Below are 23,985 nucleotides of genomic sequence, written 5' to 3'. Positions count from 1 at the left end.
GTTAGTAAAAGAAAGAGAGACTTAAAAAGGAGATGCCAATATGAAAAAGCAGTACATTGAAGATAGACTGAATGGAATAAAAGGATCCAGTAGGAGAGGGAGAATAGGAGAAAAGGAAAATATTAATATTAAAAAGGAGGACGTTAAAAAGTCAGTAAAATAAAATAAAACAAAAAATGAAAAGATAAAAAAGGCAAAGTAGGAAATGAAAAGAGGAGAAACAGAGACACAGAGCAAAAGGGAGAGAAAAAGTATAGTACAATAAGGAAAGAGAAGGATTTCAAAAGTTACAGAAGACTAGCATTAAATAAGGGGGGAGGGGAAGGTAGAAGGGAGGGAAGATGGATAGATGGAAGGCAGAAAATATGAACATACTTCAAAAAGGAAGAGCCAGTAGCCAGTAAGAAAAGCAGTACAGGAACATAGAGAGAGAGACCATGGAAGAAAGAGAGAAGGGACAGAGAAAGAGAGAGGAAAGAAATATAGAAAAGAGGTAAATAGGATGAGTTTATAAAATAGGAGCCAGTAAAAAAGGCAGGACAAAAAAAAATAGAAGGAAGGAAGAGAGAAAGGGAGAAGGAAAGCAGACAGTTTGAAAAGAGAAGCCTGTAAAAAGAGAATAAAATAGGAAGAAAGAAAGGGAAGAAGGCAGGCATGCAGGCGGACAAAGAAAAGAGAAAGCAAAAGAAAAGGCATGAAAGGAGCTATTAAAAATGGGAATAAAGGAGAAAAGGAAGGAAGGAAAGAAAAAATTTTTAATGAATAAGTTACAGGAAAAAAAAGAGAATGTGACTGTGTGAGAGAGAGACTTCAAAAGGAGTCAGAGGAATTAAAAAAACCTGTAAAATAAACATGATAGATAATAGATAGGTAGAACCAACTTTTAAAAGAATAATCCAGAGGGCTTTCCTGGTGGTCCAGTGGTTAGGATTCTGTGCTTCAAATACAAGGGGCCCGGTTCAGTCCCTGGTCAGGGAAGTAGATGCACATGCCACAAGTAAGAGTTTGCATAGCACAACTAAAGATCTCACATGCCCAACAAAGACCAGAGACACCACACGCTACAACTAAGACCTGCTACAGCCAAATAAGTGAATACTTTTTAAAAGAGTAACCCAGAAATAAATGAAAGTACAAAACAAGACAGCAGATGAGAAAAAAAAAAAAAGAAAGAAAGAAACGTTTCAGAAGAGGAGCCCTTAAAAGTGAGTTTAAGTCCCTGCGCAAGCTTGTCCGCTCGCTCCCGCCCTCGGCCCGCGCCCCCGGCTCCTCCCTCCTCCCGACCTTCTCCCCGGCCGGACGCACGGGAGTCAGGCAGAGATGGCAGATGAGATCGCCAAGGCTCAGGTCGCCCGGCCTGGCGGCGACACGATCTTCGGGAAGATCATTCGCAAGGAAATCCCAGCCAAAATCATTTATGAGGATGACCAGTGTCTTGCTTTCCATGACATTTCCCCTCAAGCACCAACACATTTTCTGGTGATACCCAAGAAATATATATCCCAGATTTCTGCAGCAGAAGATGATGATGAAAGTCTTCTTGGGCATTTGATGATTGTTGGCAAGAAATGTGCTGCTGATCTGGGCCTGAAGAAGGGCTATCGAATGGTGGTGAATGAAGGTTCAGATGGGGGCCAGTCTGTCTATCATGTTCATCTCCATGTTCTTGGAGGTCGGCAGATGAACTGGCCTCCTGGTTAAGTGTGCCGTAGGGATAATTTTGCCTTTTCTATGATCAGGTTTGCAAGTTCCAATATGCTAAATAATTTTTTTTTTTGGCCTGTGTATGGAGGTATTGCAAAAATGATTTAAAAAACCCATACGTAATAAAAGACATTGTTGCATGGCCTGAAAAAAAAAAAAAAGTGAGTTTAAAAGGAGCGAGAGGGATGGGGCAAGTGCCGGGGGAGGGTGAAGGAGGGAGGAGGGAAGACAAAAAATGTAAAGCAAAAGGATGAAAGGCAGCAAGTAAAAGACAAAGAGAATTAAATCAGAAAACAAAGAAAAAGAAGGTAAGTGTTTAAAGGATGGGACAGTAGGAAAAAGTAAAATAAAAAGAGGGAATGTGATTGTATAAGAGGCTTGAAAAGAAAGAGTAAGTAAAAAATCCAAGTACAATTTGGGGAAGAGGGCTGTTTAAAAAGGAGACTTCCGCAAATCTAATACAGTTATGTAAAGTTTAAAAATAAAATAAAAAAAAAAATTAACTTTAAAAAGGAGACTTCCGAGGGGGCTTCCCTGGTGGCTTTAGTTCAGTTCAGTTCAGTCGCTCAGTTGTGTCCAGCTCTTTGTGACCCCATGGACTGCAGCACACCAGGCCTCCCTGTCCATCACCAACTCCTGGAGTCTACTCCAACTCATCTCCATTGAGTCGGTGATACCATCCAACCATCTCATCCTCTGTTGTCCCCTTCTGCTCCTGCCTTCAATCTTTCCCAGCATCAGGGTCTTTTGAAATGAGTCAGCTCTTCTCATCAGGTGGCCAAAGTATTGGAGTTTCAGCTTCAACATCAGTTCCTCCAATGAATACCCAGGACTGATTTCCTTTAGGATGGACAAGTTGGATCTCCTTGCAGTCCAAGGGACTCTCAAGAGTCTTCTCCAACACCACAGTTCAAAAGCATCAACTCTTGGGTTCTCAGCTTTCTTTATAATCCAACTCTCACATCCATACATGACCACTGGAAAAACCATAGCCTTGACTAGATGGACCTTTGTTGGCAAAGTCATGTCTCTGCTTTTTAATACGCTGTCTAGGTTGGTCATAACTTTCCTTCCAAGGAGTAAGAGTCTTTTAATTTCATGGCTGCCATCACCATCTACAGTGATTTTGGAGCCCAGAAAAATAAAGTCTGACAGTTTCCACTGTTTCCCCATCTATTTCCCATGAAGTGATGGGACCAGATGCCATGATCTTAGTTTTCTGAATGTTGAGCTTTAAGCCAACTGTTCACACTCCTCTTTCACTTTCATCAAGAGGCTCTTTAGTTCTTCTTCACTTTCTGCCATAAGGGTTGTGTCATCTGCAGATCTGAGGTTATTGATATTTCTCCTGGAAATCTTGATTCCAGCTTGTGCTTCATCCAGCCCAGCGTTTCTCATGATGTACTCTGCATATAAGTTAAATAAGCAGGGTGACAATATACAGCCTTGACGAACTCCTTTTCCTATTTGGAACCAGTCTGTTGTTCCATGTCCAGTTCTAACTGTTGCTTCCGGACCTGCATACAGATTTCTCAAGATGCAGGTCACGTGGTCTTGTATTCCCATCTCTTTCAGAATTTTCCACAGTTTATTGTGATCCACACAGTCAAAGGCTTTGGCATAGTCAATAAAGCAGAAATAGATATTTTTCTTGAACTCTCTTGCTTTTTTGATGATCCAGCAGATGTTGGCAATTTGATCTCTGGTTCCTCTGCCTTTTCTAAAACCAGCTTGAACATCTGGAAGTTCACAGTTCACATCCTGTTGAAGCCTGGCTTGGAGAATTTTGAGCATCACTTTGCTAGTGTGTGAGATGAGTGCAATTGTGCAGCAGTTTGGGCATTCTTTGGCATTGCCTTTCTTTGGGATTGGAATGAAAACAGACCTTTTCCAGTCCTGTGGCCACTGCTGAGTTTTCCAAATTTGCTGGCATATTAAGTGCAGCACTTTCACAGCATCATCTTGTAGGATTTGAAATAGCTCAGCTGGAATTCCATCACCTCCACTAGCTTTGTTCGTAGTAATGCATCCTAAGGCCACTTGACTTTGCACTCCAGGATGTCTGGCTCTAGGTGAGCAATCACACTATCATCGTTATCTGGGTCATGAAGATCTTTTTTGTACAGTTCTGTGTCTTGCCACCTCTTCTTAATACCTTCTGCTTCTGTTAGGTCCATACCATTTCTGTCCTTTATTGAGCCCATCTTTGCATGAAATGTTCCCTTGGTATCTCTTATTTTCTTGAAGAGATCTCTAGTCTTCCCCATTCTATTGTTTTCCTCTATTTCTTAGCACTGATCACTAAAGAAGGCTTGCTTATCTCTCCTTGCTATTCTTTGGAACTCTGCATTCAAATGGGTATGTCTTTCCTTTCCTCCTTTTCTTTTGGCTTCTCTTCTTTTCATAGCTATTTGTAAGGCCTCCTCAGACAGCCATTTTGCTTTTTGGCATTCTTTTTCTTGGGGATGGTCTTGATCACTGCCTCCTGTACAATGTCATGAACCTCCGTCTATAGTTCATCAGGCACTCTGTCTATCAGATCTAGTCCCTTAAATCTATTTCTCACTGCCACTGTATAATCGTAAGTGATTTGATTTAGGTTATACTGGAATGGTCTAGTGGTTTTCTCCAGTATCTTCAATTTAAGTCTGAATTTGGCAGTAAGGAGTTCATGATCTGAGCCACAGTGCAAAAAGAATAGAAGGAACGTTTGGGGGGGAAAGAGAAGAAAGAACGGTTTTGTAAATGAAGCCAGTAAGAAAATCAAATAAAATTCTATGTGGTGTGTTGCTGAGGTACAGCTAAAGTGTAAAAACCAATAAAAAATACAGTAAAATGAAGATAGATGATTTGATACCTAGATAAACACATAGGTATAGGTAGGACTGTAAAAAGAAGCCAATAAAAAAAGACAATACAGAAAAGAAAAGCAAGAAGAAGTAAAGAAGAGTGTTTAAACACTGGAGACACTGAGAGGAGAGGAAGGAAGGGAAGGAGTAGAGAGGCTGCTATGACAGAGGGAACAGGCTGTTAGAGGGAGAAAGATAAGAAGGAGAAAAGTAATGAAGGACAAAGGAAAAGAGGGTGGAGGGAAATTGAGAGGAATATAGGAAGAAAGAGGAGGAGAGAAGCAGTGGGGAAAAGCAAAGAGGAAGGAGAGGGAAGGAGGGGGAACAAGGGCTTGCAGGCAGCAGGCAAAGAAGACAGAAAAGCCAGAGAGAGTGAGAGAAAGCCATCAAGATATATAGAGAAGGGGGAGGGAGGGAATGAAGACAGGAAAAGAGAAGAAAGACACAGTGAAAAAAGGGAGCAATAGATACACAGAAAGGAAAGAAGGAATGGAGGGAGAGAGGAGGAAAGGAAGGAAGGAAAGGGAGGGGGAGGAAAGGATGGAAAAAGGAAGGAAAAGAGGATGAATGAGAGGAAAATAAGAAAAGGACAAGTCATTCAAAAAGGAAAAGGTAAGAGATTAAAGATGAGCATGAAAGTGTTTGAAAAGGAGTAGCCAGTAAGAAAAACAATCAAGTACAATGGTCTGTACAAGTGAAAGAGATTCAAAGATGAGAAGGAATAATTTTTTAAAGACCCTAATATATAGATTAAAAAATAGATGATTTATAGTTTGGTAGCAGGCAGTCAGAGGGACAGAACAGACTATAAATAGGAAGTACCAGTAAAAAAAAAAAAAAAAAGGTATAAAAAAAGCATAAGAAAAATTGAGCAAAAAATGAAACGCAGCAGGCAGGAAGAAAAACAGTAAAAGAAGGTGGGAAGATGGGATGGAGGGAAGGAGAGCAGGCAGGCAACTTGAAATAGAATGAATTGATAGGAGAAAGAGTTTGAAAGTGAGAGAAGCTTGAAAAGATGGAGTCAGTAAGAAACTCAAGTAGGACTTTGGGGATGGGAGATTTAAAGAGAAGTTGTTGAAGAAGACAGTAAAAGATAGATAAACAGATAGAAAATAGAGTATAATTTTAAAAGAAGCCAAGTAAAAAAAAAATAATAGAGAAAGATAGTGTTGAAAAGAGAAAGATGAGAAGAAAACAAAAAAGTGTAAAACCAGGTCCCTGTGAAAATACAGTAAAATTAAGCGAAAAGAAAAGAAAGCATCCATACATGGAGGCAAAGGAAACAAATACAGAGTGGGAAAGAAAGGGAATGAGAAAGAGACACGGGAAATAAAAAAAAAGAAGAAAGAAAGAAAGGAGGGGACAAAAGAAAATAAAGAAGTTAAGATGCTAGGAGTAAGTTAAAAGAATAAAGGAGACAAAGAGAACAAAAGAATGATTGAAATAGGGAGAGGAGATTGAAAAAGAGGACCCAGTGAGAAACTTAGCACACTAGGTGGGGAAGGGGAATTTAAAAAGAAGTCAGTCACAAAAGAAAATAAAAAAAAATGTATATACAGAGATTATTAATAGACATTCTTAAAATTAAAAAAGCAAGTCAGAAAACTCAACAGGAAAAGCAGAAGGAAGAGAGGGAGGGAGGAAGGCGAGAAGAAGGGGTAAGGGAAGGATGTATGGTCAGGGAGGGAGACAAAGGAAAGGAGGGATGCAGGCAGCCAGCAAAGAACAGAGACACAGTGAAAGGGAGAGCTAGAGAGACACAGCCAGGAATAGTGGAAAGAAAGGAATTAGGAATTAGGAAAGAAGAGGTTTAAAAGGAAGAGACTCAGGTACAGTTGGGAAAGGGGAGAATGACAGATTTTTTAAGTCAATAAAAATACAGTAAAATGAAGATGATTGATAGGTACATAGCAAGGAAGATAAGTGCACAGGTTTAGGTAGGTGGAACTTTAAAAGGACAGTCCAGTAAAGACAGTACAAAGGAAGGAGAGAAGGGGGCGGGCGGGGAGAAAGAGAAGTTTAAAAAGGAGCCAGTAAAAACGTAAGAAGGAAGAAGAGGGACTTTCCTGGTGGTCCAGTGGCTAAGGCTCTGCACTCCTGGGTCTGATCCCTGGTCAAGGAACTAGATCCCACATGCCACAACTAAGATCCAGTGCAGCCAAATAAATAAGTCAAAACATTATTTTAAAAAATGGAAGAAGGGAGAGAGGGAGGGAAGGAAATAAGGAAGGCAGGGAGGGGAAGCAGGGAGGGAGGAAGAAAATCAGTTTAGAGAGGATGTTTCAGAAGACAATTGCATGAATAAGAGGGGAGAATGAGAGAGGAAGATACAGTAAGAAAATTAAGTATAACTGTGCAGGGTGGGAGAGAGTTCTAAAAGGTAGAAGTCAGTACAGAAAGAGTACAATGAACATAGATCATTAATAGCTGGATAGATAGCTAGGTAAGTAGGTATTTATGTATGTATGTAGGTGTATGGATATAAAAAGAGAGAAGAAAGGGGGAGAGGTAGGAATGGAAGGAGGGAGGGGTGAATAAAAGGAAGAAAGGGGCAGGAAAGAAAGTTTATAAGGGAAGAATCTCTGGGAAAAAGGCTAACATAGTGTGATCGTGAGAGGCAGCAAGAGAATGCTGAAAAGGAGAAACTAGTGAGAAAATAAAGTCATGGACAGATCTAAAAATACATTAAAATAGATAGGAAGATTGGATAGCTAGATAAGAAACAGATTTTAAAAATAGAAGCCAATAAGAATGGCAGTATAAAAGAAGTGCAGAAGACAGAAGAAAAAATTTTAAGGGGAGTCACTTAAAAAGTATAAGAAATTAAAATAGATAACCAACAAGGACCTACTGTATAGCACAGAGAACTATACTCAATATTTTGTGATAACATATAAGAAAAGAATCTGAAAAGTGTGATTCATAGAAACTGAATCACTTTACTGTACACCTAAAACTAACACAACATTGTTAACATTGTTAACAACTATATGCAATAAAGCATAAATAATTAAAAATTTAAAAGTATAAGTGGGGAGGGAGGGAGAGGAGGGATAAAAGCAAAGGTTTAGAGATGAGACTGCAAGAAAAAGAAAGAAAGAGTGGGCGGGGAGCCCAGGCAAGGCAGGGCACAGGCCTTGTGACTCAGCCTCTCATGGGAGCAGGCCTCCATGGCAGGCCCTTGCCAAGCCCAACTGCCAGCCCAGGGGCCTGAAGTCACCAATCCTGTTTATAGCCTGGGTTCTTGTGGGGTTCCCCATGCAGATTCCAAAGGAATTGGTTATCTGGCTGGTTTCGCCATGGGCTATACAGCAGCAGCTCCAGCCTTTTCCCTCAACATATATCCTGGAGCACATCCTACCTTCCAAACAGTACCCTGCTAACTGCCCACTCCCCAACTCCTGTCACCACCCACCCACCCACCCCACCACTGTGCCAATGTATGCAGCCCCAAGAATGCCTGCCTACAGCTGTGTGCCCCCTCAGTGGTCACCCCACAGACATTTGCAGATGGAGCTGTGTAGTCACATCATGGAGGGTCCACAGCTGGTGCCGCAGGCCTCGTGTCTCCAACCAGGACTTTCTTCTTTATGCGCTAGGATGTATGCTTAGTCACTCAGTCATGTCTGACTCTTTGCAGCCCCATGGACTGTAGCTGACCAGGCTCCTCTGTCCATGGGATTCTCCAAGTAAGAATACTGGAGTGGGTTGCCATTCGCTTTTCCAGGGGTTAATGCTCTATACAATTAGCTAAACACTACTACGGCTGACCCAGCAGGTCCCAGTGCACTCAGTCTCCAGTTGACTCTGTGGGTTGGTCTTAAAGCAAATCCTGTTTGGTGGGCTGTCAGGCAATTTTTTAGCTAACTGTAATTAAGCAAAGGGAGTATTCATCTATTCTGAATCATATCTAGTTGAATGCATGTTAAAAAAAAAACACAAAAACAAAACTCACATAATTTATCCACAGTGACTGATGAAGAATCATCACATGCAAAGCTCAAAAGTATGGAAAAATATTTTACAGCTTGTGTCACTAATGACTGTCATAATATATGCAAAGTCTTAAAAAAGAGACTGTGTGAGTAAGAATATCAAGTACAATTGTGTGTGGTATGGGAGAGATTTTAAAAGTACAAGTCAGTAAAGGACAGTAAACATACATAGATGATTGATAGCCAGATAGACAGCTAGGCATGTAGGTATGTGCAAAGGAAGACAAATATATGATCGAAGAAAGAAAAGACAGAGATAGATTCATCCAAACATGCACACATATAGAAAGGACACTCATAGGCAGAAGCCAATAAAAAAGAAAGAAAAACTTAGAAATGGATGGAAAGAATGATTTAAAAAGAGGACACTAAAAGAGAATAAAAGGAGAATGGAAGGGGAAAAGTTAGAGACAGAGGAGGAAAGGAAAGAAGGAGGAAAGAAGGAGGAAAGAGGAAAGAAGGAATTAAGAAAGGTAGAGGGTGAAGCACTGAGGGAGAGGATGGGAAAACAACATTATTGAATAAAAAAGAAACGAGAGAAGAAAGGAAATATGAAGAAGGGAGCAAGAGAGTGGGGAGGAAAGAAAGAATCAAAGAAGGGAAGGGGACAGATAAAAAGAAGACTGAGGCAGGAAAGAAACAGAGGTTATGGAGTCGCTAGGAAAAAGAGTAAAATCAAAAGAGAAAAAATGTGAGTGTGAGATGAGAGTGATACATGGGTTCAACCCCTGATCTGGGAGGATCCAACATGCTATGGAGCAACTAAGCCTATTTGCCACAAATACTGAGCCTGTGATCTAGAGCCCATGAGCTGCAGCTGCTGAAGCCCGCGTGCCCAAGAGCTCATGCTCCACAATAAGAGAAGCCACCACAGTGAGAAGCCTGCACACCACAACTAGAGAGTAGCCGTCACCTGCCACAACTAGAGAAAGGCCCACACAGCCGTGAAGACCCAGCACAACCAAAAATAAATACATACTTTTTTTTTTCGAAGAGAGAGAAGAAAAGAAAGGGGAAGAGAGACAAAGAAGTTGTTTAAAAAAGAAAATAAGAAATATCATTACAAAAAATTTGAGAGAAAAAAAATAAGTTCTAAAAGGAGGAACCAATAAAGAATGCATAGAACAAGAATGACAGAATAAAATATAATGGAAGTAAAGAGAATGGAGGGAAAGAGGGAGAAAAGAAAAGTAAGACTTTTGAAAGGATGAGGGAGCTTCCAGTTCAAGATGGCAGAGTAGAGGACATGCGCTCATCTCCTCCTGCAAGAGCACCAAAATCACAACTCGCTGTTGAACAGACATTGACAGGAGGATGCTGGAACCCATCAAAAAAAGATACCCTACTTCCAAAGACAAGAAGAAACTGCAATGACATGGTAGGAGGGGTGCAATCACGATAAAATCAAATCCCATACCCGACAAGTGGGCAGCCCACAAACTGGAGAACAATAATACCAAAGGAGTTCTCCCACTGTTGTGAAGGTTCTGAGCCCCACATCAGGCTTCCTAGCCTGGGGATCCCACAAAGGGACTGAGACTCCCCAGGGAATCTAACCTTGAAGGCCAGTGGGATTTGATTGCAGTACTTCCACAGGACTGGGGGAAACAGAGACTCCACTCTAGGAGGACATGAACAAAATCTTGCACACGCCAAGACCCAGGAGAAAGGAACAGTGATCCCACAGGAGACTGAACCAGACCTACCTGCTAGTATTGAGAGTCTCCTGTGGAGGCATGGGTCGCAGTGATTCACTGCTGTACTAGCAGCAGCAGTCCTGGAAGGTGCCCCTTGGCGTAAGTCTTCTTGCAAGTGGCCATTAACCCTACCATAGAGCCTGTAGACCCCGGGCCTGGGTCTTGCATGCTAAGTCACTTCAGTCGTGTCCAACTCTTTGAGACCCTATGGATTGTAGCCTACCAGACTCCTCTGTCCATGGGATTCTCTAGGCAAGAATACTGAAGTGGGTTGCCATGCTCTCCTCTAGGGGCTCTTCCTGACCCAGGGACTGAACCTGTATCTCTTATGTCTCCTGCATTGGCAGGCAGGTTCTTTACCACTAGGGCCACCTGGGAACCCCTAGGAAGGGAGGGAGTGCAACTCCATCCATCAGCAGATAATTGGATTAAAACTTTACTGAACATGGCCCTGCCCACCAGAGCAAGACCCAGTTTTCCCCACTGCCAGTCCCTCCCATCAGGAAACTTACACAACTCCCCTAGCCTCATCCACCAGAAGACAGAAGAAGCAAGAAGAGAACAATCCTGCAGCTGCCAGAATGAAAACCACATCATAGAAAGTTAATCAAAATGAAAATGCAGAGAGTTATGTCCCAGATGAAGGGACAAGAGAAAACCTGAAGTGGAGATAGGCAACCTCCCACATAAAGGATTCAGACTAATGATAGCGAAGATGATCCAGGATCTCAGAAAAAGAATGGAGAAGATGCAAGAAATGTTTACCGAAGACATAGAAGAACTAAAGAACATAAAACCAGATGAACAATACACTAGAAGCAATCAGTAACAGAATAATTGAGGCAGAATGGATAAGTAACCTGGAAGACAGAATGGTGGAAATCACTGCTGAAAAACAGAATATAGAAAAAAGAATGAAAAAAAAAAAACAAACAAACAAACAAAAAAAAAAAAACGAAGACAGCCTAAGAGACCTCTGGAACAACATTAAACACACCAACATTCACATTATAGGGTTCCCAGAAGAAGACAGACTGAAAGGACCTGAGAAAATATTTGAAGAGATAATAGCTGAAAGCTCCTCAAACGTGAGAAAGGAAATAGTCAACCAAGTCCAGGAAGCACACAGAGTCCCAGGCAGGATAAACCCAAGGAGGAACACACCAGGACATATAATAATGAAACTGACAAAAATTAAAGACAGATAAAATATTAAAAGCAACAAGGGGAAAACGACAAATAACATACAAGGGAGCTCCCATAAAGTTATCAGCTGATTTCTCAACAGAAACTCGACAAGCCAGAAGGAAACAGCATGATATTAAAGTGATGAAACGGAAGAACCTACAACCAAAACTCTACCCAGCAAGACTCTCCTTCAGATTTGATGGAGAAATCATAAGCTATCCAGACAAGCAAAGTTAAGAGAATTCAGCACCACAAAACCAGCTTTACAACAAATGCAAAAGGAACTTCTCTAGGCAGGAAACACACAAGAAGGAAAAGACCTACACGAAATAAACCCCAAACAATTAAGGAAATGGCAATAGTATCATATATACTGATAATTAACTTAAATGTAAATGGATTAAGTACACCAAACAAAAGACATAGACTGGCTGGGTGGATGAGAACACGTGCATATATGCACTTCCACTTACCATATCACTCTACTTAACCCCCCAAATTGTATGTAATTGCTTTATATTGTTAGGATAATCATGTTTCCATTATGGCTTGCAATCGTAATTATCTTTTATTTTTTGTCTGACTATTGATTGTGAAAACTGATGAACATCTTTTACTATTGTGGTTTAGTTCAATTCAGTTCAGTCGCTGAGTCATGTCCAACTCTTTGCAACCCCATGAATCACAGCATGCCAGGCCTAACTGTCCATCACCAACTCCCGGAGTTCAACCAAACTCGTGTGCATCGAATCGGTGATGCCATCCAGCCATCTCATCCTCTGTCGTCCCCTTCTCCTCCTGCCCCCAATCCCTCCCAGAATCAGGGTGTTTTCCAATGAGTCAACTCTTCGCATGAGGTGGCCAAAGGATTGGAGTTTCAGCCTCAGCATCAGTCCTTCCAGTGAACACCCAGGACCGATCTCCTTTAGGATGGACTGGTTGGATCTCCTTGCAGTCCAAGGGACTCTCAAGAGTCTTCTCCAACACCACAATTCAAAAGCATCAATTCTTTGGTGCTCAGCTTTCTTCACAGTCCAACTCTCACATCCATACATGACCACTGGAAAAACCATAGCCTTGACTAGACGGACCTTTGTTGGCAAAGTAATATCTCTGCTTTTGAATATGCTATCTAGGTTGGTCATAACTTTCCTTCCAAGGAGTAAGCATCTTTTAATTTCGTGGCTACAATAACCATCTGCAGTGATTTTGGAGCCCCCCAAAATAAAGTCTGACACTGTTTCCACTGTTTCCCCATCTATTTCCCATGAATTGATGGGACAAGATTCCATGATCTTAGTTTTCTGAATGTTGAGCTTTAAGCCAACTTTTTCACTCTCCTCTTTCACTTTCATCAAGAGGCTTTTGAGTTCCTCTTCACTTTCTGCCATAAGGGTGGTGTCATCTGCATATCAGAAGTTATTGATATTCTCCCAGCAATCTTGATTCCAGCTTGTGCTTCTTGGTTACCTAACTGTTATTCACTTAATACCATTGTATCATGATTGGTCAACAGAAAATAATAAAGTTCTACATCACTAAAACTACTATTTAATAGAAAAACCTGTAATCACTTTTTAAAATCCAGATGCATATCAGAATTAATCTTGGAATTTTTTGAAAAATACAAATGCCCAGGTATTGCTTTTTTTCTCCAGAGCTCCAGATGTGTTTCTAATGAGCAGCTATGTTTAAAAGCAACTGGACTATATGATGATTTTTTACTTTTATCTAATTTGTTTCACTTTTTTAATTTCATGTTTAGTGCTCCCATGTCATTTAGTTTATGTTTTCCAATTTCTCTTTTTTATTTTTGACGTTCTTTCTCAAGCCTTTATCAAGTATAGTAGAAAAGCTTTTGTATACATGTATATAGATAGATAGATAGATAGATAGATAGATAGTATGGATTATATATATATATATATTTTTTAGAAAGCTTATGAATTTTTGCCTAGCTAAAAAATTTATGACATTTATGGCATTCCACTTGTTTGACTCAGTATGAATAGAATGCTAGATTTCTAATTTATACATTCACTCAGAAGTCTGATATAGTTCCATGTATTTTGCGTCTGTTATTCCTGCTAAAAGTTTAGAAAGTTTATAACCTTAGTGACTTTTTAAAAATTTGAATGAGGCTTGAAACTTCTGTTCAATTCTGAGAATATAAAGAAATACTATGTTGTAAAAGAAAAAAACCCCAGAAAATTAACATGTGATACAGTTATTAAATATAGACTTTGTTCAAATTTCACACACAAAAAGAGTGGATATATGTATGTATAACTGATTCACTTTGCTATTCACTTGACACTAACACAACATTGTAAATCAACCCTACTCCAATACATAAAATTTTTTTAAAAGGGATGAGGCTAGGAAAAAATATGAAATAAAAACCAAAATGTGAGTGAGAGATGCTGAGGAGATTAAAAAGAGATGTTGATAAAATTAAGTATAATTGAAGGCATGGAGAGAGAGAGATCTGAAAGAAATCAGTTTAAAATGGTAAAATAATGATACATTGATAGATGACAGGTTGATAATAGATATTCATAAAGGAGAAACCAGTAGTAGTAAGACAGGACAAAGAATACAGAAAATGAGAGAAGAAAAAGGTTTTTTCAAAGAAGACAGTAAAAGAAGAAAGGAAGAATCAAATTCTATAAAGGATGAGTCAAGGAAAAGAATGGCATACAGAAGGAGAAGGAATGTGAGAGTGTGATGGAGGATAAGTAGGAAAACCAAGTACAACTGTGTGATGTGCAAATAGTTAAAAGTAGAAGACAATAAACGTAACATAAAGCTAAATGATTGATACCTATGTGGATAGCCAGCTAGATAGGTAGGAAATTTAGGTAGAAAAAAGTTTTTACAGGAGAAGGCAGTTGTAAGGAGAAGACTGTATAAAGAAAGAGAGAGGGAAGGAAAGAAAAAAGTTTTAGGAGTAGTAATAGAAGAAAGGAGTGGGGAGGAAGGAAAGGAGAAGGAGGGAATACAAATGAAGGAAGACAAGAGGGGAGAAGGGTGGTAGGGTGGATGATGAAAGGAGGTAGGAGGAAGGAATAAGACACGAGGAAAGGGAGGAGGGACAGGAAGGAAAGAGAGAGGAGGGGCTTCCCTAGTGGTCCAGTGGCTAAGACTCTGAGCTCCCAATGCAGGGAGCCTGGGTTCCATCCCTCTAGGTAGGTAGAACTTTAAAAGGACAATCCAGTTAAGACAGTGTAAAGAAAGGAGAGCGGAATGGGGGGCGGGGGGCGGGGAGAAAGAGAAGTTTAAAAAGAAGCCAGTATAAAAGCTTAAGAAGGAAGAAGAGGGATTCCCTGGTGGTCCAATGGCTAAGACTCTGCACTGCCAACGCAGGGGGCCTGGGTTTGATTCCTGGTCAGGGAACTAGATTCCACATACCATAACTAAGACCCAACCAAATACACAAATATTTTAATAATAATAAAATTAATTTCACACTAAAAAGAAATAGTGATGAAAAGAAAAATCTTTAAAAATAGGAGACAATGCGAAAAGAATGGAAGAAGAGTGGAAAGAGGGAAGTAGGGAAGGAATGGAAGAAGCAAAGAGGAGAGAAAAGGGATGACAGAAGGGAGAGAGAAAAAGAGAGGAGGAAAGACAAAGAGAAAAGGACAATGAATGACACAGAGCTAGAAGGGACGGAAAGAAGCTTTTAAAGAAGGACAAAAAGAAGAGGCAAGATCGAAAGGAGGAAGTGGGAGGAAAGAGAAGTTTAAAATGATGAGCCTGTAGAAAGTGTAAAATATAAAAGAAATGAAACAGAGTGTGAAGGGCTTGAAAAGGATGCATTAATAAAAAAATTAAGCACAGTTGTGGACAGTGGGGAAAGAAATCTAAAAAGAAGCCAGTTAAAATATTTCAGTGATATAAGATTCATGGATGAATTGACAGGAGAGTAGGTTGATAAGTAGGAAAGTATATAAAATATAAATAGATAGAACCATAGATAGGTGAGTGATAGATGATTGATGGTTGGATGGATGGGTAGGTCTTATTTTTAAAAAGAGAACCAAGTTTCTAAAAGTCAGTAAGAAGTCAGTACATACATATACACAATGGAGTATCACTCAGCCACTAAAAAGAATACATTTGAATCAATTCTAATGAGGTGGATGAAACTGGAGCCTATTATACAGAGTAAAGTAAGCCAGAAAGAAAAACACCAATATAGTATACTCATGCATATATATGGAATTTAGAAAGATGGTAACGATAACCCTGTATGCGAGACAGCAAAAGAGACACAGACGTATAGAACAGTCTTTTGGACTCTGTGGGAGAGGGCGAGGGTGGGATGATTTGGGAGAATGGCATTGAAACATGTATAATATCATATGTGAGATGAATCGCCAGTCCAGGTTTGATGCATGATACAGGATGCTCGGGGCTGGTGCACTGGGATGACCCAGAGGGATGGTACTGGGAGGGAGGTGGGAGGGGGGTTCAGGATGGGGAACACGTGTACACCCGTGGCAGATTCATGTTGATGTATGGCAAAACCAATACAATATTGTTAATATCCTCCAATTAAAATAAATAAATTTATATTAAAATAAATAAATAAAAGTCAGTACATAAAAGATAGAAAAAGAGAAAGGGAAAGAAGTTAAAAAATATTTTTCAAAGGGGCCAGTACACAGAGAATAAAAGAAAAAGGGAAGATGGAAAGGACAGGATAGGATAGGGTAAAGTAGGAAAGGGAAACAGGAAGGCAGGGAGGCTAACAGAGAAGAAAGAAATACAGAAAGGGAACAAAAAAATGATGAACAGAAATCGAGTAAGAGAAGGAAAGAACGAAGGAAGAAAGGAAGACATATGAAAGCAAAAAAGAGGAGAGGTTTCAAATGGAATAAAATTATAACAAAATGTAAAATAGAGAAAAATACGAGAATGGGAGACAGAAAGGAAAGAAAAAAGGAGAGTCAGACACAGAAAGAAAGGAAGAATGTCTCACGGGCCAAAAAGTTTTAAAAGTAGGAGCCAATTTAAGAGTGATTGACAGCTGGATATAGAGCCAGCCAGCTAAGTAGGTAGATAGGTAGAAAGAACAGATTTTTAAAGGAGAAAGCAGTAGTAAAGATAATAGCAAAATGTATAAAGAAAGGGAGAAGGAAACAAAGAAAATGTTTTGCAAAAGGAGTAGTATAAACAAAGCAAAAGAAGAATGGAAGGAAGGAGGAAGGGAAGAAAGAAGGAAATGAGAGAGAAAGTGGGGGGGGGAGAGGAAGGAGACAGGAATGGACAGAAGGAGAGAGAAGCAAATGAAAGAGGATGAGAGAGCGAGCGTGGGTGGATGGATGGAGAAAGGAAAGGAGGAGGCAGGGGCAAGGAAGAAAGACATGAGGAAAGGGCGAAGGGGCAGTGGACAGTAAGAGGGGAGGAAGGGATGGCGGAAGGGAGGAAGCGAGGGAGGGGAGGGGGAAGACATGCATGCAGGCGGGGAAAGAAGAGAGACAGAGACCACGGAAGGAATGGAGTGAGGAGAATACAGAGAAAGAGGAGAAAGTGAGAGGAGGCAGGAAGGAGGGAAGAAGAAAGGGAGGCTGTAGGGAGTGAGGAAAGAAAGCTCTAAAAAAGAGGAACTCAGTTAAAAACAAATAAAGATGAATGCAGAACAGCTAGGTAGTTTGGTAGGTTGATGGATAGATGGGTAAGTAGACAGGATTTTTATGTGGAAGATCTAGTTTTTAAAAGTCAATATTAAAAAGATGAAGAGAAACAGGTTTAAAAGAGGAAACCCAAAAAAATGGATATAAGAGGAAGAGAGGGGGAAGGAAGTAAAGGAGAAGGAAGGAAAGGAAGAAGGAGGTCAGGAAGGCAGGAAGTAGGGGAGATAGGGAGGGAAGGAGGAAGGCAAGCAGGCAATAAGTTTACAAAGGGTGGAACTTGCGTGGTGGCTCGGTGGATAAGAATCCACCTGCCAGTACAGGGGACACAGGTTCGATCCCTGGTCCAGGAAGATCCCACATGCCGTGGAGCAACCAAGCTCATGTGCCACAACTACTGAGCCCACACTCTAGAACCTGTGAGCTGCAATTATTGAAGCTCTCACGCCCTAGAGTCTGGCTCTGCAATGAGAAGCCTGCCCACCGCAACTAGAGAGTAGGCCCTGTTTGCTGCAACTAGAGAAAGCCTGCAAGCAGGAACAAAGACCCAGTGCAACCAAAAATACATAAAAATTTAAAAATAAAAGATGAGTCAGTAGGGAAGTAAGCTAAAGAAGGGAAGAGAATGTAAGAGTGAAAATGTAGGAACCATTTTCCTACAAAAAACCTAAAACAGTTGTGTGGTGGGGGACAGATCGTAAAAGTAGGAGTCAGGAAAGCAAAGACAAAAATAAAGACAAAGATAAATGGTTGAGAGCTGAATAGGTAGGTAGGCAGTTATACAGATGATAGGTAAGTAGGTAGGTAGGTATATAATTTTAGAAGTGGAAGCCAGTAAGAAGGAATGCATGAAAAAGAGAATGAGAGAGTTAGAGCAGGAAGGAAAAAATAAAAGGGGAGCCAGCAGAAAGAGAGTAAAAGGAGGATGGGAGGAAGGAAGACAGGAGGGTGGGAAGGGCAAAGATAAAGAAGGAAGGAAGGAAGATAGGAAGAAAGGATGATGGAACAGAAGTAAGAAATAATGAAGAAAGAAAAGAGGTTTCTAAGTGATGAGTCAGTAGGGGAAAGTGAGAAATAGCAGAAAAAGACAATGTGAGAATGAGGGGGAGAACCAATAAAGCCAAGTGCAATTGTGTGTGATGGAGGGAGATGGGTTTAAAAAGTAGAAGTCAGTTTTTTAAAAAAGAATACAATATAGATGGATAGATGGCTAGGTAGGTAGAGGGATAGGTAGGTACTGCAGATAGGTAGATAGATGATAGGTAGAAACATACATACATACATCCCTGCATACACATATACACATAGAACTGATGTGGAAAAGGAGAAACCAGTGAAAAGTCAATACATGAAAGGTAGAGAGTTGGAAAGAGAAGGAATGAAAAACTTTTTAAAAGTGGGTTGCTAAATAGTAAAAAGGAAGAAAAGAGAGGACAGGAGACAAGATGTGTGAGGGGGGACAAAAGAGAAAGAAGGGAAAAGAACCAGATAAAAAGAAGTTTTAAAGGAAAGCAGAAAAGACTTCACTTTTAAAGAAATGAGCAAGAGAATGGGTTCAAGAGAACTTTTAAAAAGGACCAGTCAGTAAACACAATGTGAGAGGGAGGAAGGAACGAAAAGTTTGTGAAGGAAGAGTCAGTAACAAAAGCTCACAGTTCAGTTCAGTGAGATGAGGGTGTAACCTTCTGCCTCTGAGACAGTACATCACTTTAGCAGCCAGCTTTCTCCCTCCATCTTCAACTGTTAACTTCCCCTTCCAGTAGGAGGAAAGTTTCAGGTAGGCATCTTAAACAGTGCCCACCTCAAATGCTTTTTGAAAAAGAAAACATAAAAGAACTTGATGTTCACAGTATTACAGAGGTGACAGGAGAATGAAGATGTCTATTTCACATATGAAATTGACTTATCACTGTAACAAAGACATCATGTTCTATCATGTCAACACCAAGGAATATACATAACTCTAATGAAAACCCAGTTAGCACACATATAGTTTAGAATCCTTTTGTCTATTTCTAAATGATTAGAAACAGGAACGGCAGTCACCTTTTTCACAAATCAGGTGTATATATGTATGGTTGCCTCAGCCAGATTTTTGAGGCACAACCAAGAATTGTCATGGCCATTGTGGGGTCTCCAGCACATGGCCTCCAGGGTCTCTAGCACAGGTATTATGCTGGTCTGCATCCCCACACAAAGAAAAAGCCATGTTCTTCTTGAGCAGGACAGAGGGGTGGAGTTTTTTCCCTTTTGCCAGAAGACAGTTCTGCCCCCCCGCGCAGTAGAGCTTTAACTATACAAGATAATATTATAAAAGTGATTGTCCTGCCTCCCCATCACATCTATCCTAAGGTTTCTTAACCTTGCCACTTGGCATGTTGCACTGGATAATTGCTTATTATGGGAACCATCCCGTGCATTGTAGTATGTGTAGCATCATACGTGGCCCCTATCCACTAGATGCCAGGAGAAATCCCTCTCCCTGATTTGTAACAACCACAAATGTCTCCAGACATGTCCCAATTCCATTGTCCTCTGGGGTACAAATTTGCCTCCCACTGAGACCTACTACGTCCCCTCTCCAGTTTCTCCCCATATACAGATTAGGATATGGTTCTCCCCCTAGTGGGCATAAAAGGATAAATAGAATCTATCTTGAATATCTTTGTCATCACCACTATTAATTTTTTTTTTTTTTATTATTTTAAGCTTCTTATCCAAAGATCAAGAAAATGAGTGTCACTGCCGGTCACCAGAAGTCACACCAAGGACAAAAAAGTAATGGAAATAATTAGAAATACTAAAATAGTCATTTGTGCTTCTTTCCCAAAGGTGTTGTCTGGGGCAAGAGGTGTGACTTATGTTCTTACTCCTCTACGTGTCAGCAGTATGGGCCACTGAGGCACTTATTATAAAAGCACAGTCTCAGGCACTGCCCCAGTACTGAATCAGAACCTGCATTTTCACAAGACCCCAGTGCATGACACGCACATTGACTTTTGGGGAACACTGGCTTCCATAGCCCCATGGAGGCAGAATAAAGTAAGGGTGCTCGGATGACTATTTGTCCTCTGCCTCCTCTGGTCTTCAGAGACATACCCTTATCTCCACTGATATAGTGCTTGGCCTGTCATCATTCACAGTTAAATTGGCCATCACTGCAATGACTCATGGTCTGGTCTCGCTGGGCTTAGTAGAACCCTCTGGATTTCCCACGCCACCTGAGTCCTGACTGCCTGCTCCATAACACTCTGGGAGGAGCCCTCTTACCCCCAGCCCAGTGACTCCCCTTGACGAGCTTCCCAGCTAGACCCTCAGCCCTTCCTGGGCCATGTGTATACCACATGGGAACCAAGAGTGGCTTAAGAAAGCAAAACCTTAAGGGGAAATAGGGAGAGGTTGGTCAAACGGTACACATGTTCAGCTGTAAGATTAATAAGGTCTGAGGATCTGATGTATAACATGGTGACTATCGGTGAAAACACTGTATTGTATAATTGAAATTTGCTAAGAACAACATGATAAATATGTGAGGTGATGGATGTTAATTAACTAAATGGAAGCGGGGAGAAATCCTTTCACAGTATACATATTTATCAAATCACCACAGTGTACACTTTAGCTATCTTACAATTTTATGTGTCTATTATATAAGTCCTAAAGAAAGGCAATGCCAAAGAATGCTCAAACTACCGCACAATTGCACTCATCTCACACGCTAGTAAAGTAATGCTCAAAAGTCTCCAAGCCAGGCTTCAGCAATACGTGAACTGTGAACTTCCAGATGTTCAAGCTGGATTTAGAAAAGGCAGAGGAACCAGAGATCAAATTGCCAACATCCTCTGGATCATCAAAAAAGCAAGAGAGTTCCAGAAAAACATCTATTTCTGCTTTATTGACTATGCCAAAGCCTTTGACTGTGTGGGTCACAATAAACTGTGGAAAATTCTGAAAGAGATGGGAATACCAGACCACCTGACCTGCCTCTTGAGAAACCTATATGCATGTCAGGAAGCAACAGTTAGAACTGGACATGGAACAACAGACTGGTTCCAAATAGCAAAAGGACTACCTCAAGGCTGTATATTGTCACCCTGCTTATTTAACTTATATGCAGAGTACATCATGAGAAATGCTGGGCTGGAAGAAGCACAAACTGGAATCAAGATTGCTGGGAGAAATATCAATAACCTCAGATCTGCAGATGACACCACCCTTATGGCAGAAAGTGAAGAGGAACTCAAAAGCCTCTTGATGAAAGTGAAAGAGGAGAGTGAAAAAGTTGGCTTAAAGTTCAACATTCAGAAAACGAAGATCATGGCATCTGGTCCCATCACTTCATGGGAAATAGATGGGGAAACAGTGTCAGACTTTATTTTGGAGGGCTCCAAAATCACTGCAGATGGTGACTGCAGCCATGAAATTAAAAGACGCTTACTCCTTGGAAGAAAAGTTATGACCAACCTAGATAGCATATTCAAAAGCAGAGCTATTACTTTGCCAACAAAGGTCTGTCTAGTCAAGGCTATGGTTTTTCCAGTGGTCGTGTATAGATGTGAGAGTTGGACTCTGAAGAAAGCTGAGCACCGAAGAATTGATGCTTTTGAACCGTGGTGTTGGAGAAGACTCTTGAGAGTCCCTTGGCCTGCAAGGAGATCCAACCAGTCCATTCTGAAGGAGATCAGCCCTGGGATTTCTTTGGAGGGAATGATGCTGAAGCTGAAACTCCAGTACTTTGGCCACCTCATGCGAAGAGTTGACTCATTGGAAAAGACTCTGATGCTGGGAGGGATTGGGGGCAGGAGGAGAAGGGGACGACAGAGGATGAGATGGCTGGATGGCATCACTGACTCAATGGACATGAGTCTGAGTGAACTCCGGGAGTTGGTGATGGACAGGGAGGCCTGGCGTGCTGCGATTCATGGGGTCGCAAAGAGTCGGACACAACTGAGCAACTGAACTGAACTGAACTGATTATATATAAGTCAGTAAAGCTGAAATGTTTTAAAACTGGAAGAAAAAGAAAGCAAAACCTCGGCGAGAGCCTTGCTCTGCCTGACCACACTGTATTACAAAGTTTGGGGTCCATGACCCCAGTGAGGAGGAAGAGTCAGAGTAGGGGTAGCCAAGGAAATCTCTTTCTAGAGTCTTAAACAGAGAGCTGAGCAATAGTTCTTCTTTTCTCTCTGTTAACCTCAGTTATCTGAAGCACCAAGGCCCAAAGTAAGCAAAATGTGAAGCCCTGTCTGATTTCTTTGGTCTCCAGTCACTCTCACCACCTTCCCATTTTCCCACCATCTCTGAGCTGCTAAAGGAGTGGACATTTTCCCCCTAACTTTCCTAAAGTCATATCCTTTTTCTTCCTGAGCCCAGATAACTCTTTATTTGGTAAGCTAAGGGTATCTCCAGGACACTATGAAGAATTTTCTCAAGCATTCCAGGATGTTTCTACACAAAAAGGAAGATAAAATTTAACGAAATTCTTGAGACAACTGCATGGCTTGCAAGGCATAATGTCTTGGTTGTGTCATCATTTTGGGGGATGACAGATATTGAATATTATTACCTGGGTGTTCATCATGGCATTTGTCCTGTTAAAAATTCTAACCTCTCCTTCCTTCCCTAGCTCCACCCCCAGGCAAGTGAAAGCCTATGAAAGATGAGGGTAGCGATCTTATACTTAGTCAAAAATGAAAAAGTAATATAAAATTTAAAAAATAGCCCTGTTGCATAATGGCTGTTTCTCATTTCTCAAGCCCCAAAAGTGAGTACAACAAAAGGTGGTCTCCAGACCTACATCTAGAAGGCATGATCACTGTAAAAAAAGTGTAAAATATAGAAAAACATAGTATATGTAATGTGAGAACGTAATAAACTTGGGCAAAAGGCATGAACAAACATTTTACTGAAGATACACAGATGGCAAATAAGCACACAAAACACTGCTTAATATCTTTATTCCTTAGGGAAAAAGAAATCAAACCACAATGAGATACCACTACACACCCAGTAGAATGTCTAGTAGAATTGAAGTAACTGACCATACCAAGTATTTGCAAGGACTTGAAGCAACTAGAACTGTCTGACAATGCAGGTGGGAATGTAAAATGGTACAACCACTGTGGAAAAAATTTTGGCAGCTCAAGTTAAACTACATCTGCCATGTGATTCAGTCATTTCACTCCTAGGTAGGTGCCCACAAGATATGAAAATATATGTTCAGATGAAGACTTGTACATCAATGTCCATAGCAGCATTATAGTCAAATTGGAAACAACCTAAATGCCCTTCAGCAGGCAAATGGATAAACTAGTGTATCCATACCATGGGATACTACTCAGAAATAAAAAGGAATAAAGTATTAATATAGGCAACAATATTGATGACCATCAAAATATGCTGAATGAAGGAAGCCAGATCACCACCCTCCCCCAACAAAAAAAGGGTGGTACAACCCCTGTTTGATTCCATTTATAGCAAACTCTAGAGAATGCAAACTAATTTATAGTAAAGCAGATCAGTGATTGCCTGGGAGATAGGAGAGGAGAGAGGGATGAACTATAAGGGGGCACAAGGAAACTTTTGGGGATGATGTAAATGTTTACCTTGATGGTGGTGATGGTTTCAAGGGTTTATATATGTACATATATATATATATGCCAAAGCCAAATGGTACATTTTAAATATGTTCAGTTTATTGTACTTCAATTACAGTTCAATCAAATTTAAAAATTAAATGATTTCTCTTTCATTTGCCTATAGGACCATCCCAGCATTTGTATAGTTCTGTAAAGACTCCCGAAAGAAGATCAACCTTGTTGCATTCTCCACATGATGTAAAGAGTAACACAACAGAACAAAAGGTAGAGAGCTGTATGTCTCAGGTGCTTTGTATTGGCCTCTCATTTATCAG

The 23,985-nt window shown here is 40.6% G+C and overlaps 2 protein-coding genes across 7 annotated transcripts in view; both read left to right on the top strand.

Moving 5' to 3' along the window:
• Nucleotides 1-23,985, top strand: part of LOC129638918 (fibrous sheath-interacting protein 2-like) — a 73,884-nt gene that overhangs the window by 12,423 nt on the left and 37,476 nt on the right. For 5 of the 6 annotated variants that reach the window (XR_008708091.1, XM_055563663.1, XM_055563659.1 and 2 more), the window contains 2 exons: nucleotides 19,782-19,850; nucleotides 23,835-23,935. Coding sequence is in view for 5 of the 6 variants with exons in the window: in XM_055563663.1 (XP_055419638.1) it covers nucleotides 19,782-19,850; nucleotides 23,835-23,935 (170 nt within the window). In the remaining variant the exon portion in view is untranslated. The remainder of the gene's footprint in view (nucleotides 1-19,781; nucleotides 19,851-23,834; nucleotides 23,936-23,985) is intronic. The other variant, XM_055563660.1, reaches the window with a different exon arrangement.
• On the top strand, nucleotides 1,269-1,855 carry LOC129638920 (adenosine 5'-monophosphoramidase HINT1). Its single transcript, XM_055563664.1, has one exon. It carries the CDS (start codon nucleotides 1,321-1,323, stop codon nucleotides 1,699-1,701), a length of 381 nt encoding a protein of 126 aa, XP_055419639.1. The 5' UTR covers nucleotides 1,269-1,320; the 3' UTR covers nucleotides 1,702-1,855.

The sequence above is a fragment of the Bubalus kerabau genome, chromosome X (assembly GCF_029407905.1).
Source record: "Bubalus kerabau isolate K-KA32 ecotype Philippines breed swamp buffalo chromosome X, PCC_UOA_SB_1v2, whole genome shotgun sequence".
In the NCBI taxonomy this organism is placed as follows: Eukaryota; Metazoa; Chordata; class Mammalia; order Artiodactyla; family Bovidae; genus Bubalus; species Bubalus kerabau.
This window is presented reverse-complemented; position numbering and strand designations above follow the sequence as displayed.

Bases quoted from the DNA above. Each gene is read 5' to 3' on its own strand.
- LOC129638920 (XM_055563664.1), top strand. From the start codon at position 1,321: ATGGCAGATGAGATCGCCAAGGCTCAGGTCGCCCGGCCTGGCGGCGAC.